Below are 17,260 nucleotides of genomic sequence, written 5' to 3'. Positions count from 1 at the left end.
CTTTCACGCTTAAACTGTCCTGGCCATTAAAGGCAAACAAAGCTCCCAAAAAATAATCTTAAAAAAAGAAAATAATTTAATGATGTTAAAAACATTCACCAACAATTTAAGACATACATTTTAAAAAAAAGAATTTTATTCCGTGTTATCCATGTGTCACTGAAGTGCATATTCATTTTTAATTGCAGGGTCAGAATATTGAGGAAATTTAACATATCCACTGTTATTTCACAGCAAAATGAACCTCAACAAAACACAAAGTGCTGTTAAAGTGATGTTAGATCACAAAGTAAAAACCTGCTAATATCGCTTTCACTCAGAACGTAACAGGAATGTAAAAACACTCAGAGTTCAAAGGCAGCAAATACACTCAAAAGAAAAATTACAAAAATATCAGGATACTTTTTACAGTCACAACCGAAAAGAACACTCCACACACTTTATCATTTTCCTCCGGCGTGTCCACTGCACTTAATGTACTACATTATCGAAAAGGGGGGTGCTGGGACTTTAAGGAATACTTCACCCCAAAATATGATCATTTGTATATCAATCTCTGACCTGATGTTATGTTGAATTCGTAAGAGAACTCTGTTTCTCGCATGTCTCCACAGTGAACTAAGAATCCAAAAAGAGCAAACATTAAAAATCATAGGTAATCACGTTTCACACGTTAATGAATTCAACCTAACACGGAGTAAATACTTGATGTATAAATGATCCTTTATCAGGGTAAAGTATTGCTTTAACTAAAAAATGTTATGAATGAAATTCTGATCAAAATCCTAGTTTTATCACTACATCTACATTATGTCTTTTTCTTCACAAAAACCCAGCTTTTAAAGAGCAGCTGGGAGGGACCCGGCAGAACACTATTAAAATAAAGGTCGTACAATATAAATATAAAATTTGAATCCATGAAGAGAAAAGTCAATTAGATGTATCGCTTACAGTGACTCCCAAAATACCTCTTTCCCTTAAAGCTCCTAAAACGTCCCTGATCAAATTGGATTAGCAGCAGTTTGTCTCCAGAGGACTTTTACCATCATGTTTATCAGTCAGTGTCAGGAAAATCTTTTTTTAAACGCCGCATCCTGACTGCTGTGTGAGCAGGTTTTGGTCCCTTTAGTCCCCATGTTGGAACCCACTGTTATGCACTAACTCAACCGTAATGCTCATCTCTTCCAAAAACTGAACTAAAAAAAAAAATTAATTAACCCAAATTAGAGACGAAAACGGTTTGAGACATCTGTCTCTCAACCACAAAACCACCTGCATGACTAAACACCACGAGCAGGAAGTGACTAAATGTTATTTTTTGTCATTTGGAGAACTGATCCTTAAACTGTTTTAATTTAAGAATATGGCGCTAAAAAACCCCTACGTGTTCAGTCACTGATTATCGGTTAGAAAGGCAAACAAATAGTTTTAGAAAGCATTAAAGATGCCGTATACATTACAATATATATTACTTAGAGCAATATTGACTTCGTTAAGCAAAGAAAATAAATAAACATCAATAAAGTTCATCTGGTTTCACAGTGACAGTATGACAAAGGTATCCGTCAGTTAAGGGAAAAGAATTAGTTGGTTGGATGACTTCGGATTGGCGGCCTGACTAGCCAATCGGTGCCATCAGCTGATGGGCTCCGTCTGCTGGATCCCAGCGGAAAAAGTGTTCAGATTTTTCTGTCAGTTAAGACTCGCAGCTGAGCCTCCAGTTTAGTCGTTTCATCCTGAGAAATAAAGAAAAAGCGACAATGAAAACTTCATGTTATGATGTAACATTTAGGCCACTTTCAGACCTCTCTCGGTCCGGACTTTTGAATTTTGTTAGTTTGATCCAAAACAAAATTACAGGTGTGAAACCTTCCCCAGACCATGCTCCAGGCCAAAGAGACAAACCTTCAGACTGGACCATCGGTTAGTTTGATTTGTATGGTTCAACTTTAGACCAATTACAGGAGATTTGGCAGATTATCATCACGTGAGAAGAGTAATAATAATAATTATAATCATTTTATTTAGCACTTTTTAGGCTTAAGCACAAAGTGCCTCCCGAATAAAAAGGTTTACAGAATAAAATAAATGTCAGACACCCCTGCCCCATAATCACATAACCAAAATTAAGAACACAAATAATAAAAATAGCAACGTGTACAAAAACATGAGGGTGCAAGTATAAAAATACTATTTCCTAATAAGTAATTAAAAGGTGGACAAGGGAATTACCCTCATTTAAGTAGATAAAAACGAAGATTAAAAGATTAACCACATGTATAAGGAAGTACATGTTTGAGTTAAATTTGAAGAAATTCCCTTCAGGCCTTCTTGAATTATTGCATTTATGAGAATAAGACAGGTGCAAGATCATGGTGACCTTGACCTTTGACCTTAAAAATTTGAAACAGTTCATCCTTGAGTCTACGTGGACGTTTGTGCCATATTTGAAGAAATTCCCTCATGGCATTCTTGAAATATCACATTTATAAGAATGAGACGGACACAAGGTCACAGTGACCTCTTGACCTTCAATCTTCAATCTTCAATCTTCACAATTAAATCAGCTTATCTTTGAGTCCAAGTGGACTTTTGCGCCAAATTTGGAGAAAGTCCGTCGAGGTGTTCTTGAGATATTGCTTTCACAAGAATGGCACATTTGTACGTACAGATAAACCAAAAACATAATACAGCTGGCCACAAATATCGCTGATGTGGAGGCGTAAAAATAAACAAAACGAGCGTTTCTTCTTTTCAATTACTCTCCCAAGATCACAGGAAAACCAGAGAACCCATCTACAAACCAGCAGATGTCAATTATACGGAAACGCAGCTCATGTCGGTCAAGCCGTAGGTGTGCAGAGGTCTTAAATCTGCTCGCACAACCGCAGTATGAAACCAAAACTAAGCGGATCAGATGAATACACTGTAACAAAAACGCAAACGCTTCGGACTTCCAGGTGTGAAAAGGCCCTTTGCCTGTGCTGTGCACAGCTGTTCATGCTCAAAGCTGTACACACAAATACTGAAATGCATGTTGGGTGGATACGATGTAGCTGCTGCAGAGTTCACACAGGGACAGTGTAGCGTGCTCTTACGTCATTCGAGTTTTCGGGCATCTTCAGAGCCAGCTTGGTCCAGTTAGTGGCCTCGGAGATGTTTCCCAGCTCCTTGTGACACTGATGGCGGAAACAAAGATGATTAGTTTTTCAGTCCTCAGCATCACGAAATATACACCCTGCTGTGTTAGCCGGAAAAAACAGTTTTAAGGAAATCATGCAGCCTACAGTGAAGTCATTCCTGTGGATCATCTGTTCAAAGACAGCAGGGATTGATAGATTATTAGATCAGACGGATTCATATTGGGGTCAATATTTGGCATTTTGCCGATAATCTGTATCGGCGTTTTATGTTAATGATCGCTGAAAAAACAATTCAAAAGTGTAAACAAAGTGTCAGCATAAGAGGAACTTTTACACTGTTAAACCTTATGGAGCTATTTTTATTTCATTTTTTTAAATTTCAATTTCAATTTTTTTTTTCCATAAGTTGCAGCGAACTTGCTGTAAATAATGTTAAAAGTCTCAGTCTCTTAACATCTGCTAACATTCAAACAAAGTTTTGTGTTTGTTACATTTCAAATTGTAAATATTGAGAGAAAGATTTTGTTTTTTATTGTAAATGCAAATCGGTTTCAAATATCACTTATTGGTCTCGTTGAGTATTAACAATCAGTTTCCGCCCTGAAAAACCAGTATCAGTGGACCCCTAAAAGACAGTGGGCGGAGTGGATGTGAGCGTTTACCTGAGCGATGTAAAGCCTCACTGTTTTGGAGAATCCTGGACTGAGTTCTTCTGCCTGAAACAGCACACGGGACGAACATTTAACAACAGAAACACTCTGTTCAACTGTCATGTTAATGCAGAATACAATACGAAGAGCTCACTAAAGACGAGCGAAAAAACCAAAATCAGCCCTCTTCATTTTTCTCAAAGCATTGTGGGTAATTAGGAAAGGTCAAAAACAAAATATGTAGCTAATCCAGGGTTCCTGCAGCTTAAAGCAAGTTAGATTTAAGCCTCTGAAAAGCTTTAATGTGACGTGGAATGAAGTTTAAGACTAATTTTTTAATAACCAAAATTGAAAAGAGACAATTTTATTTTGCCCAAATGTTTATTATGATATAATAAGAGCCTACTGCAAGTTTGTTTTTACATGAAATGTTATTGTAAACAATAAAAAAAGGGTCTAACTTTCTATCATGGAGTTTATCACTTCACTGAGGGAAGAAAATTTTACTCAAACTTATTTTGATTTGCAGATTTTGTTCATTTTTTGTCAAATTTCTGCCATTATTAATTCCTAAATGAATATAACCCAGAGATTCATCAAAATCAGGTCAATGTAAATAATGCTCTTTATTCAGAAAACCCAGTTTTTATGATTATTTGGATTTGTTTACAGAGCAGATCTGCCACATCCAATATAGCGTACGTGCTGTTATTTTAGTCTATTTTTACACGTGTGCGCATTAGTCTGCTACCTTGAGGAAGTTCTCGAGGGCGTCGTGCAGTGTGGAGGAGGGGGGACTCTGGTAGAGAGCAGCAGCCGCCTTCTTCTCCAACCAGTCCAGCGTGGATACCTGCAGACACACACACACACACAGAGGGTTCCCGCAGATCCGTACGAAAATCTTAAAAGCCGTTAAATTCGATTTGATTCCCGGCTCCTCCCAGCAACATGCTGAAGTATCTTTGGGCGAGATACTGAAGCCCAAATTGAAAAAATTCCGAGTGGCATTAAAAAGTCTTAGTTCTCACTCGTCTTAAGTTGTAGGAACTCTGCACAGCTGTCGCAAAAAGCTGAGCTATAAACACTTTAGATGAGGCCGCCTTAAAGGGTCATTTGGGTCTCTTTTTTTTTAATTTTTGAAACCTGGACCTTATTTTTCTCCTAGTGTCTGTGTCAAATGGACCAAAGGGGACAACAACTTTTGAAACTGTTTTTTGTCACTGACAGACTCAGATTGTTGTCAGGATCCTTACAGTGATAGACCTTTTTGTTAAAGAGTAAAATCCTTTTTGTTTTTTACCAGAAACTCGAAATCACCGAACACACCAAACTCCATGTAAATAAATATTGATTTTATCATCGCAAAACGCGCTTAATTCAGCGTTGACAGAAATTTTAAAAAATAAAACTTAGAAACAAAAAAAACGATCTTGGTTTATCTTTCCAATGTTCCCATAATCATCAACTCTGCTTTGGTTGAAATGAACTCTTAATTCACCCAGTCAGATGTGAAAATATGTTCGCTTTGTAATCGCTAAAATAACTGTTTATTTAAATGGACACTGGTGGGTTTTGTAATCGTGATTTTGGGGCTGTATCTGGTTAACACAAATAAGGATCTTGCTCTTACACTATGAGGGTGCTTTCTGTAATGTTGTCAAATGCACAAAATACCAATCTGAGCCTGTCAGCGACAAAAACAAGCTCTTTTACCAGATGAACATTGAAATGTGCTCTGAGTGGTTGCACTGCAGCCTGTTTGTTACTCAAAACGACCACTTTCAAAAATTGTTGGGTCCAGGTTGAAAAACACCAACGTTTCCCTTTCAGTTCACAGTTTTGATATTTAAAAGTTCTGGGTGATAAATTCTGCATCAGGTAAGATCAAAGTTACGGAAAAAGAGCCACTTCTGTCACCTCATAGCACCATCGGCCAAGAAGGTAGAAACACATGGGGTCATCATCTCTGAGGGCGATCGCACGGTCCAGATGCTCCTGAGAGGAGAAAAAAAAATCTGTCAGAAACTGCACACAACTATAGAGATTAAAGTAAAGCCAAAGTGTACTTGACATAAAACCCCAAAAAGTGATTTACCTTTAATATGTGGCTGCTCTTGAGTTTGCTGTGCATGCTCTCGTGCTGCGAGGTCAGGCCTGTCAGCACAGCAAACCTGGAGCCAAAAACAACGTGACGTTAAAATGCCGCCAAATGGGCACAGACACACAGAATATTTAGGTGAAAGTTCATCATCTCACCATTTGTGACACTCGGCGTTCAGGCCGTTCTTCTTCAGGGCCAGCTCCGCCTCATCTCGACCTGCAACGCAAGCTCACGGCTCAACGACAAAAACTACTACTGTCACATTTCAGACACTGAGAGGATTTTATGTGCTCATGAGCGAGGCCGAGGCTCTGTCAGCTTTTTTTTTGGAAGATGTGTTCCAGACTCACAGGTTTCTTAAACTATTTAGGGTGCACTGCAGTTTGTCTTTTCCACAACCAATGTGGAGATTCTTTAAACTGAAACGGGTGATATAAATGGTGAGAACATGTTTAGATATTAACGTTGGGTAAATGCGTTAAACACCGTTATGATCGGCAGTCTTGAGTCTTAAAAAAATGGAAATGCATTGACGCATTTACATGTACATTGTTGGAAAAGAAAAAAGCTGGGGAGATGTAAGACTTGTTACCATGACTACAGTCTTACTGTTTCTATTGCCTCATCAAAGTGACAGACTTCTCTGAAATTATGGTGATCATCATGTTTTTTTATCCAATCATCTGGCTGCTACATGGAAAGATCATTTTAGCAAGGTCGTCATACTATACTATGACTTTTTTTGTGATATTTTGGATGACACTGTAGTATGACTTTTTATTCGATTTTGAACAACATAGTATACTATGACTTTATGATATTTTGGATGACATACTAAGTATGACATTTTTATACTTTGGACGATGTACTATGGTATGACTTTTACGCTATATTGGACAACGTACTATACTAAGACTTTTTTTGTGATATTTTGAACAACATACTATACTATGACTTTGTTATGATATTTTGGATGACATACTATAGTATGGCTTTTTTAATGCTATTTTGCACAAAATACTATAAGAGACTATAATACTATAGCATTATTTTATAATGCTATTGTGGATGACATACTATACAATGACTTCTTTGCGCTCCTTTGGATGACATACTTTAATATGTCATTTGTTTGAGCCCTTGTTGTGTTTATAGGTACGTGTATGAAAAGTGTTTTTTTAGTTGTAATTCCCTTGTTACCACAGTAGGTGGCGTATGCACGATGGTGTATGGGTGAAGCACGAAGAAGAAGGGGTCATCACTCCGCAGGTGTGCAGCTTACCGGAGGACGTGCACTGTTTTTTTCGTGGCTAAACATTGAGAATTGTACTTGTTTTGCATACCAGTTGTTCGTGGATTAAGTGTGTGTGGATCGCTGAAGGCTGTAGCGTTGTTCGGGCCCGATGACTGTGGATAAACGCGCTTGAGCGTGACTGCGCGGGATCCGACACACCGAAGACGACGCGTCAATGAGGCAAGTACCGGTACAGCAGCCCCGCAGTGGCTGCTAGCTTTGTTTTATGGACATCAAGTCACTGTATTAAGTTTTAAAAAAAACCCGTTTTATTTAGAGGTCGTCACTGCGAGGACGCAGACCGCGTGGCCGTGTTTCCCGGGAGGGGACGCCGATCATGAGCTCCAACGTAACGGCGCACATATGTGGACACGTGCGTGGTGGAATATATAATTTATCGAAGCAGTCTGATTTATAGACACTGTATGTTGTTTCAAGTGATGGAATAAGTTCTCAGATCTTAAAATAGTAACACTACAATGTAAAATAATCCTGTTGCAAATAAAAAGTACTGCATTCAAACTCTAGAAGTTGATATTTATTAGCTTCAAAATATACTTAAAAAGCAAAAGTAAAAAAAAACTTAAGAATAGCCAATTTAAAAAAAAAAAAATGTAATGCCATTACTGTAATAGTAATGTAACTACTGTGTTATAGTTGATCACGTTCATGTTGCGGCTGGTTACATTGGGGCTCATTTAATGACTTTATATGCTTATGGGATGTTTAATCTGTAATCAAAGACCATCATTTATCAGTTTTAATGTTTTGCATTCAAAATCTAAATCTGCAAAATTACTATAACTAAAGCTGTAAAAGGTAGAATATTTGCTTTCAGAATGTAGTGGAGTAGAAAGTTGTTGAAAAGGTGGAAAGGCTGCAAAATGTGAGAAAAGGTCAATTAATGAGGCCAAAAATCTATAAAAAAAAAAAAAAAAGTAACTCAAGAGCTCATGCAGAGCAGCAGTGTTTAAGAGGTGAAATGTACACTGGAGAAAACTGCTCATTTGTGTGGAGATGCAAAAAAAAAAAGTGCATGATTCTCTGATACTTTTAATGCCCGCTGAAAAAGGTGATGAACAAAATACTTGGTTTGCTGCACAAAAAAAAGTGCTTGTGGAGAGGGGTTTCATTGCTGATGTTGAACGCTGGCTGACAAATAGTGAGAATGATGGTGATGGATGGTGTTAACCCTGATGACAGTATATCCACTGTAAACTCTCTCACTGCAAAAGTACATGTAGAGGTAAAAGCAGTAAGAAAAGTGGTAAAACTACAGCTTCTGCCCGCATTAAAGCAGCAGCAGGAAAAGGCTGCACGTGTTGCTGGAGCTGCAGCTTTAAAGGAAAAGCATGTTTTGGAGGAGCAGGAGGGACAGCTGAGAAGAAAAAGAGAGCAGCTTGATGCTGAAATAGCAGCATCTGTTTCACAAGATGCCTCAGATAGTTCAAGTGACTCCTAAGCTCCATCAGATGGGATGAATTCTTATCTGGAAAGGAATTAAGGACAAAAAAAACAACCTCTGAAAGGCTCGATCCTGCAGCAAACTCATATGAAGTGGAGTGCAATGTCACAAAGCAAACTTGCAGAACCCCATAAGAGCTCAAGTGCACAGAACGCACACTCTGAGGGAAAAAAAGCAGCAGAGCATCTGTGGATCAAGTTGGAAAAAGCGACTGAAAGCATTATGACGAGCAGCACAACATCAAACCCTCTCTCTGCCGGTAAATGATGTGCATCCTGTACTAGCTGAACGACAACAGCAGACACATCCTGCACAAATGCAAGGAGATATATGCACCATAATGCACCCACAAAATGAAATACAGCATTGTTCAGCAGCAGCGCCTGATGTCACTCCGGTATCAGATGGTGAGACTTCATTAGAGCTTTTGAGCATGGCTGTCTTCACTTTTCGGAGCAGTTTACAAGAAGAAAGCCCAGAAAACTGGTGAGGAGTTGACAGCGCATGATCCCTGACACACGTTATCAACTGGCTGAAAGAGCTTCTGCTACATTATGACTTTTTTGTGCTATTTCTGAAGCATACTATACAATAACTTTTTGTGCTATTTGTTTTTGCTATTTTGAGCAACATGTATTACTGTGACTCATTCATGCTTTTACTGGATAACATGCTTTGTCATATTGCATGATTTGTTAGAGTATAGCATGTCATAGCATGTTTTGGACAACAAGAGTTGTGAAATTCTGGGCCGATATCAATATTTTGTTTTTTCGTTATTGTGTTTTTGTTGGTATTTATTCCCTCTTTTCACCAGGGAAACAACAAAATCTGTAGTATAAAAAGAATAAGTGGACTGTTTAAAGTAATTTAATCCTTTATTACACTACCTTTATATGAGCACAAATTCAATCAGACTAATTTATATGACTATAATCTTAAATAAAACTTTTCACAGATTACATTGAACACATCATTAAAACTTAATAATGTACCTTTTTCCAAACTCTGATTTTTACTGAATTGAGCTTGAAGGCATCAAAAAGTAATTCAGTGCAACCTCTGTGAGCAGTTCCAGCTAACGCTGACTAGCTCTGCTCCAGCACGGATTTGTTGTTCACAATGTAGCATCATCTAAGTAAAATAGGTCCTCTAAGCCCTCGATAGTTAATTTACTGCATCCTTTCGACCCAATGGCGTCCTAGGGATGATCTTTTTGTCCAAAACATGTTTTCTATTGTCCCCAAGATGACAGGACAACGTTAATCTCGAGCCCCTCTTTTAAGCCAACACAAAAATGATGCAACACCACAGAAAAGCATTGGCCACTGCCATTGGTGAATGCCAGTTCATTTGCCCAGAGGCCAATGTGCAGCGGATACGTCGCTGCATCCATAAATATCGCTCATTATTCTGGGGTTTGTGCCTTTTTTGTGTCTATTACCTTGTTGTGCGTAAGTCTTCTTCTCTTGTTTGTCCTCAGTGGACTCGTACACATCACTATAAGCCCGGGCCAGTCGCCATAGAAACTCCCTGCTGTCTCCATACTGTGGACGCAGAGTCAGACAAACACAAGTCAGCACCATCATACTGTTTGGGATCGTTATTCGGTAAAGTGATTTCAATTGTCACTAATCAATCGAACGCTGAGAATCTGATTTGCAAAATTAGTGTTTGTTTCGGCTGCTCTTAAAAACTCACTTTAATCATTTATCACTTTCATCATATCACGTTCTTTTCATGTGCATGAGGATTAGGGGGTGTGTGCATGTGTTTGTGTGCATGTGTATGTATATTTGAATGTATGTATATTTGTTTTCGGGGGTTGGATTATTTTCTGTATGTTTTCTTATTCTGTATTTTATCTCGTCCTTAGTATTTGATCCAGTGCAATTGCTGTTGTTATATGTAATATTCTTAATAATATTCATATTATTATTAATAATATGAATATTATTATTACTGATCGCTTCAGCACTCGTTAACCCCGTGTCTCTTACCTCTGCTCGGCTGTCTAGCAGCAGGCGAAAGCCCTCTGCCTTTAAGCTGGCGTCTCCGGTGTGGAGGATGTCACTCTGAGCCAAGAGGAGAGCCAGCTCCCCACTGGGAACTTCAGTCACCACCTGCAGCCTCCCCTCATCTTCCTCCTCCTCTTCCTCCTCCTCCTCCTCCACTAGCCCTCTCTCCTCTGCCTCTTCTTCCTGAGAGTCTTCCTGGCGGAGGGTGAGCACGGTGGCACAGCTCTTGTCCTCCTCTTCCTCAGACTCCTGTTCAGGCTCCCGCTCGCCCTCCTCTCTGTCCGTGTCCCGATCGGTGTAGTCTGACTCAGCATAGGCCGTTGAGTACCTGGGACGTGCACGGAGGATAACATGCTTTTGATTGGGGGATTTTTTGGGTTTATTAATTCCAACAACATCCATGTGACCACGGATAAAGAGGCGTATATCTACTTATAGATGAGAGGATGTAGTGTGCTGCTCTCAGCGTTAAAAAATTACACAAAAATCATCAGCAACATCACTTTCCTGAATCAGCATCACTGTTTCTCTGTACTTTTTAAAATAAGAAGACCCCTAGTGTTTTATACAAAGTCAGCAAAACTAGGTTTTGACCTAAACCAATTTTTTTTATGTCAAATACCAGTTACATAATACTTAAAACTAGTTGAAATTAGGGGTTGACCGATATTGGTTTTTCAGGACCGATACCAATTGTAATGACACCGATAACCAATACTTAAAACTGATATGCATTTACAATAAAAATGAAAATATTTCTGTTGAAATTAGTAGCTGTGGAAACCTCAACACAAAGCTTTTTTTAAATGCCTTTGGCAAATGTTTAATCAAAACTGAAACTTAAAACATCATATACAGCAAGTTTACTGCAGCTTTTTAAAATTCAGTTCAGTGAAAATTTAAGTTAAAAATGAATCAATAAAAAGAGCTCTCAGTCAATCAGGTTTTACGAAGTAAAAGCTCCTCCCATACTGACACTTTGTTTGCATGTATTCACAATGCCTTTCCTGATGTTGGCTGAGTGTAAGACACACACTTTTTTATTTTTTATTGCGGCAAAACGCAAAACATCAACCCTGATAAAAGGCCAGGCCAATAATCTGTTGATCCCTAATTGAAATGCATATTTCAAAGCAACCGAAATACTTCTCATCTCTGTGGTCACCGTTTTGCATGGATGCTCCATATCGGCCAGTTAATCAGCCATCAGTTATTTCCCATTACAAATTATTATTATATTGGCCTTTAAAACTCCTAATCAAGCTACCTCTACTAGATATTACGAGAGGTAGTCAGTCAGTCAGCGACTTACTAAAGCATGAGCTTAATTTGGCACTCTTTACCCGCGTGTAATTGTCTTCGAGCTTAACAGGAATTAGCTGATGAAGCTCATTAAGAAGTGTTTTAAAAGTGCCAACAGAGTGATCAAACCTGGATCTGAGCCTGACCTGCAGCTGCACAATGTTAGACTGTAACATGACTCACAGGCCTTTGGTCCAGGTCAACTTTTGCTGCCTAATCTGCCTGAAAAATCAAAGATACACAAACAAAAAAAGACTAAAACTTTTAAGCTGCACTAATCATTTTTAAGTGACGATAGATCAAATAACAATGCAACAAAAAGGTAGATCTACTGGAGAGACACTCAATGCAGCACTTAAAAAAAATCTAAGAGAATTAGCTTTCATAAGCATATTGTAACCCGCAGTCTCATTATGCTCATTTTGATATTTTTGTCACTTATTGCTGACCCCAGTTTTAATGCTTGTATCAAAGTTTTGTAATTTGTTGCATTACTTGTCATTTATTGTATTACCTTTTTTGAGGTATCTCTTTAAGCCCATTTGGGTTTCTGAACTTTCCAGCATCTGTTTTTCTGTATTCTTTTTGACCTTTTACTGTTTTTGATGGTGCAAATAAATAAAATGAAAATAAAAAATTCCTACTGTTCATCTGTGATATATTTTATGTGATCTAATATATGAGACAGAGCCACCAGAAATGCAATATAAAACACTAAGCCAAATCACAGAGAAAAAACGCTTTTTAACAACACTAATCCGTGACCTACCCTCCTTCACTGGTCTCTTCAAACGTGCTGGCCATGCCCTGGCTGGCAGTGAAGTAGATGGAGCTGGAGCCGGTGGAGTCGGTGCGCTCTCTGTGGACGACGTGGCGGCGCCGACGTACCCGCTGGCTGTCCTCCACTCCCTTTCTGAATGTCGGGGAGGAGGAACACACGATCACATCAGTCAAACAACGAGGACGAGCTCGATGTGGGGAGCCCGGACCACTGCGAAAGTTCATATTTAAGCACGATATAGCAGGCCCGCCTCAAAAGTACAACAGAGACGAACAGTCAATCATCTTCTAATTATTGATCCTTTAAAACCTGAGCAAACTGGCTTGATATCCTTCAAAAACACGGGAGAAGGGCAATGAGCAACTTAAAAAGAAATGACCAAAAAATAAGCAAAAAAAAGTGATGTCAGTCCAGGTTTCAAAGGGTTAATGACTTTATGTTAGACACATGTATGGTGTGTGTTTTTTAATCTGAAGTGAAACCATAAAAAAAGCAATTTCCTGGCTATAGGCATTGAACTGCAACCCAACCCTCTGAGGCTTCATGTTCTCCAGTTCTTCAATTTCACAAAAAGTAGCTTTCTGAAAAGAAAAAAATCCATAGTGTGACCAAGTTGCAGCATATGTGTCTTACTCAAAAAAGTAAAGATACACTATGCACTTTTTTAATTCAAATAATCCAATACCAATACCAATACTAACATGTTCTTCAGTGATTTAGCCTGATACATGCTGAAATCTTTGGATCAGAGTACTGAGCTTAAAGTAACATTGTGGATTTGAGCAGTGTTTGTCCACACAATATGATCCAGTTATGATGGCCTGCCAAGAAAAAAAATACTATTTTAGCGTAGCTCAAGACCTTGTAAACGCCCACTGAACAGAGTTGAACATGTCTGAAATCAGTAAAATATTCCTCAAAAAACAATAAGTAGGGCACATGAGATGCTGTGTGTTTCCCAGCTGACACTCACTTGACATCCTGGATGATCTGCAGGGCGATGTCCTGCAGGCCGCCCCTCAGCTCCGCCACCTCAGAGCGCAGGGAGGCCACGCAGCTCAGCACCTGGTCCAGCTGGTTCCTGAGCTCCAGCTGCTGCTCCGGGGACAGGCCCTGCACCACAGCCTCCACCGCTGCCAGAGCCTGCTGCTGGGCCTCCGCCTCTGGAGGAGAACACACAACATGTTAGATGTGGTTTGGACTTGCAATATAGTCAGGTTTACCCTGATCCCCTCCACTTCTTCCACCCTCTAAAACATGAACATCCATGTGTCTATGTTCCTCTATACAGGTTGCAGTGAAAGCAGGATAAGAGAAGCAGCCCAAACATCCTTCACCCGACCATCCCCAGCCCCTCCTGGAGATCCCGAGGTGTTCCAAGGCCAATGGGATAAGGGAGGTCATACATATTCCAGGATTCAAAGGGTGGGTGCATAAACAAACCAGCAATATTGACAGAAAGATTGTATTATTTTTATTATAATGTAAGTATTTTATTTTATTATTATTATTATTATTATTATTATTATTATATTGTACATGCATATCGCATCGGTCTCATTAACTACTAATAATCTATATCAGTATCAGTATAGGTATCGTTATTTGCCCTGAAAAACTAAACGGTCGACCCCTACTAAGCATATGTAAAAATTTTGAAAGATTATTTGAGTCATTTTAATACCAATTAAGCCTTATTCTTAGATTATTGAATTCAGTGCCTTTTCAGAGTTTTTAATGATCCCCGAGAAGCCTGCAAACGTCTCGCACACACCGACATGTTTCTGACAGGCTGGAGTCAGCGCCGGGCAGAGCAGAGTGAACCCACCCTGAGCATCCAGCGGCTCCCGCAGCAGCACCGCCTCATCCGGCCCGTCAAACAGCAGGAGAGCAGGCCGGGCCTCCTGCATCAGTCTCTGGGATCTCCTCCTGCTGATCTCCCTGTAAATGATGAAGGCGATCAAGCCACAACCGGCTGTGGCTCCGATGGCAAGCCCGATTAACCCGTTCCTCCCGAGCGGCGTGTTCATGTCTCCACCACGGTAGGTCCTTCTGTAGCTGTACCGTCACTTACTCACAAGTGCCTCTTTCATATGTCACCAAGCATAATGAAGCTCATGACACTGGCGACGTTAAATATCTTAGTTTCGCTTTGAGAGTCGCGGGGCACGCTCACTGCTAGCACGTTAGCTGAGTCTCATTAGCTGTTCAATGTCCACAGGCTAATAACACACTAACGGCTGGTAATAAGCTGGACGCAAATATTCTCCTTAAAACCGCGACTACTTTTTATATATTTAACAGACGGACGACACGTTTTAACGGTTTACGTCAAAAACAAAACGATTTGATTACCGTAACATTATCTCAAGGTGTGCGCGTGCCAGTCGGTTGGCGGAGTGATGCTGTAAAATGTATAACGTAACATCACATCAGCGCAGCGATGACAGCCGTGATGTCAGCGAGCTGAGCGCGTGCGAAAATAACATCCGGTTCCAGTTTTCAAAATAAAAGGTGTTGACCAGCGGGCGTCTCCAATTTTCAACATAAAAGGTGTTGACAAGCACGCAGCAACGTTTCTAAGCCCATTTCCGCCAGGAATATTAAAAAAAAAATATACGAAAAGATAGCATAAGCAGAAGTAGAAATGCTTTTGGAAGTCTAAATTATGAGATACTCAGTCAAAAATGTTAAATAATTTGTCAAAATTATCAAGCCAACTGGCAGGACCACCCATAAAGGCGTAAAAAGGGGGATTGCTTTCTGGGGGCCAGCCACATGGAGGGGTTGGCGTCCCATATATTTTATTTTTTACTAAAATATTCAACATAATTTGCTAAAACGACTAAACTAAATATTGTATTTATTGTTGTTTTGGTAAAATTAAGCCTGTTTCCTAACATTATTAGTAGTAGTAATAATAGTAATTTAATAACAATAATAATGATAATAATGATGATGATTTTTATTATTATTAACAATAATTGCATTTTTATCCAATCTGAGTGTCAAAATGATGTGTTACAACACTGTTGTTACAAGTAAATTCAAATATGGCAAAAAAATGTATTGATGTGTAGTGCAGTGCCTAAATCGTGGCCCTCAGCTAATCTGTCCTCCATGGCCCCCTAGTGGCTTGATCAGTCTCTGCAAATGTTTTCACCACCATTTGTCCATGTTTATTAGAAATTAGGCTGTATTCACAAAGCTCACTGGCACACAGTCGCTCCTAGAGTAAAAATTCTAAAAGAAATTCTTAGAATTGTTACATTTTCTAAGAACTTTCCCCTTAAAGTTCTGACTACGTCCTGGTAAAGATGAAAGTTACTCACAAAGCATCTTTTCACCCTTATGGAAACTGTTAGGAGTAGAGAGGAGGACTTTTAAGAGGGTTAAGAGTTTCTTAAGGAGTGAAGAAAATGGCAAAGGCAAAGTGGGGGGAGAAATATTTTCCAATTAGATTGTATGACAGTAAATTAAATGATACAGATTAGCTTGTGCAGCTGGATAATGTTCGTGGTTGATCTGATTAGAGATGCCCTCACATCTCCCACCTAACGCAATAACGATATAATGTCAGAAATAAAGGGATCACAACACTGAGATATTTGCAAAAATGTAACAGTGCAGCAGTGATGACTCAGGCCTGTCACAACCATCCATCAGCACAGTGATCACACAAAAAAGGACAACACTTTCACAGTCTCATATTGCGATGCAGTTCATAACATTCCCATTGGATGTCCAAACCTTGCAGGTTCACAAAGGGACAGCCAATCACATCTGTTAAAAGAATCTATCATAATGGGTTCAAATACACTTCCTCCTTCATTATGATATAAGTTACTGTCCCTTCATTGCTCAGAATTGCTCTGAGAATTGTCTTAAATTGCTCCTAAACTAGGACTCCTTGTTGCTCCTCTATGCAAAGAAAGGAGCTTTCTGAGAATAATCCCAGAATGTTTGTGAAAATGGAACCTGGTTTTTATCTTCTCCCTTCTGTGTCTAAACGGTTCATTTCATTAAGTCAGAGTGAAAAGTAGGTTAAGATGTTGGCAATGTGGTGACTAGTGTCAAGTTGGAATACAGTGAAAGCAAAATAATTTAGTAAATATCTTGGATTATAATCCAAGAGTACAGACATTTTTGTGAGCCAAAATGGGTAGTTTTTACAACTTTTTTGAAACCTGATAAATTAGCTGGATTTCTTTCAGAAATGTAGGAAGAAGGCAACTTAAGAAGAAATGCCCTGAAATTTGCAAGACATTTGTAAAAAGTACAAGGAAACTGCCTGAAAATCAGTACAGAGAAAAAGAAATTAAAAAATAAATTTACACGGAAATGGCCTTAAAAGGTGCTTTAAAATTAATAATTGTATAAATCAATAACTTAAAATTGTAAATAATTCTCTAACATAATTTTAAATGTAGTTATTATGATTATAAATATACTTCCCCTAGCTTTTTTCTTTACTTCCTAGAAATTTAATTTTTTCAAAATAATTTT

General features: G+C 38.9%; 1 protein-coding gene and 2 long non-coding RNA genes across 3 annotated transcripts; 2 read left to right on the top strand and 1 right to left on the bottom strand.

Annotated features, from left to right (window-relative positions):
- Window positions 1–119: 119 nt before the first annotated feature.
- Window positions 120–15,200, bottom strand: rmdn3 (regulator of microtubule dynamics 3). Its single transcript, XM_042503511.2, has 12 exons — window positions 14,583–15,200; window positions 13,728–13,917; window positions 12,743–12,886; window positions 10,654–10,999; window positions 10,098–10,200; window positions 6,050–6,110; window positions 5,889–5,964; window positions 5,711–5,788; window positions 4,545–4,643; window positions 3,806–3,859; window positions 3,099–3,179; window positions 120–1,736 (listed from the first exon to the last, which is right to left on the bottom strand). The coding sequence occupies exons 1-12, from the start codon at window positions 14,782–14,784 to the stop codon at window positions 1,680–1,682; spliced, it is 1,491 nt and encodes a 496-aa protein (XP_042359445.2). The 5' UTR covers window positions 14,785–15,200; the 3' UTR covers window positions 120–1,679.
- Window positions 6,566–10,815, top strand: LOC148186946 (uncharacterized). Its single transcript, XR_015779096.1, has 3 exons — window positions 6,566–7,368; window positions 10,137–10,263; window positions 10,675–10,815. It is a non-coding gene; the product is annotated as an uncharacterized LOC148186946 (long non-coding RNA).
- On the top strand, window positions 13,807–14,684 carry LOC148186945 (uncharacterized). The gene is made up of 3 exons (XR_015779097.1): window positions 13,807–13,938; window positions 14,046–14,179; window positions 14,546–14,684. It is a non-coding gene; the product is annotated as an uncharacterized LOC148186945 (long non-coding RNA).
- Window positions 15,201–17,260: the final 2,060 nt, after the last annotated feature.

The sequence above is a fragment of the Plectropomus leopardus genome, chromosome 16, assembly GCF_026936395.1.
Source record: "Plectropomus leopardus strain MGB_pleo_1.0 chromosome 16, ASM2693639v1, whole genome shotgun sequence".
Lineage (NCBI taxonomy): Eukaryota > Metazoa > Chordata > Actinopteri > Perciformes > Serranidae > Plectropomus > Plectropomus leopardus.
Note: the sequence above shows the minus strand (reverse complement) of the source record. Positions and strands in the feature narration are given on the sequence as shown.

What these genes read in the sequence shown, in the direction of transcription:
- rmdn3 (XM_042503511.2), bottom strand. Translation starts at nt 14,784, where the DNA reads ATGAACACGCCGCTCGGGAGGAACGGGTTAATCGGGCTTGCCATCGGA. An exon ending in TTGGCCGATGGTGCTATGAG is followed by an intron (nt 4,644 to 5,710) that starts GTGACAGAAGTG and finishes GTGTGTCTGCAG; the next exon opens with GTATCCACGCTGGACTGGTT. An exon ending in TGAGGCTTTACATCGCTCAG is followed by an intron (nt 3,180 to 3,805) that starts GTAAACGCTCAC and finishes TTCCGCCATCAG; the next exon opens with TGTCACAAGGAGCTGGGAAA.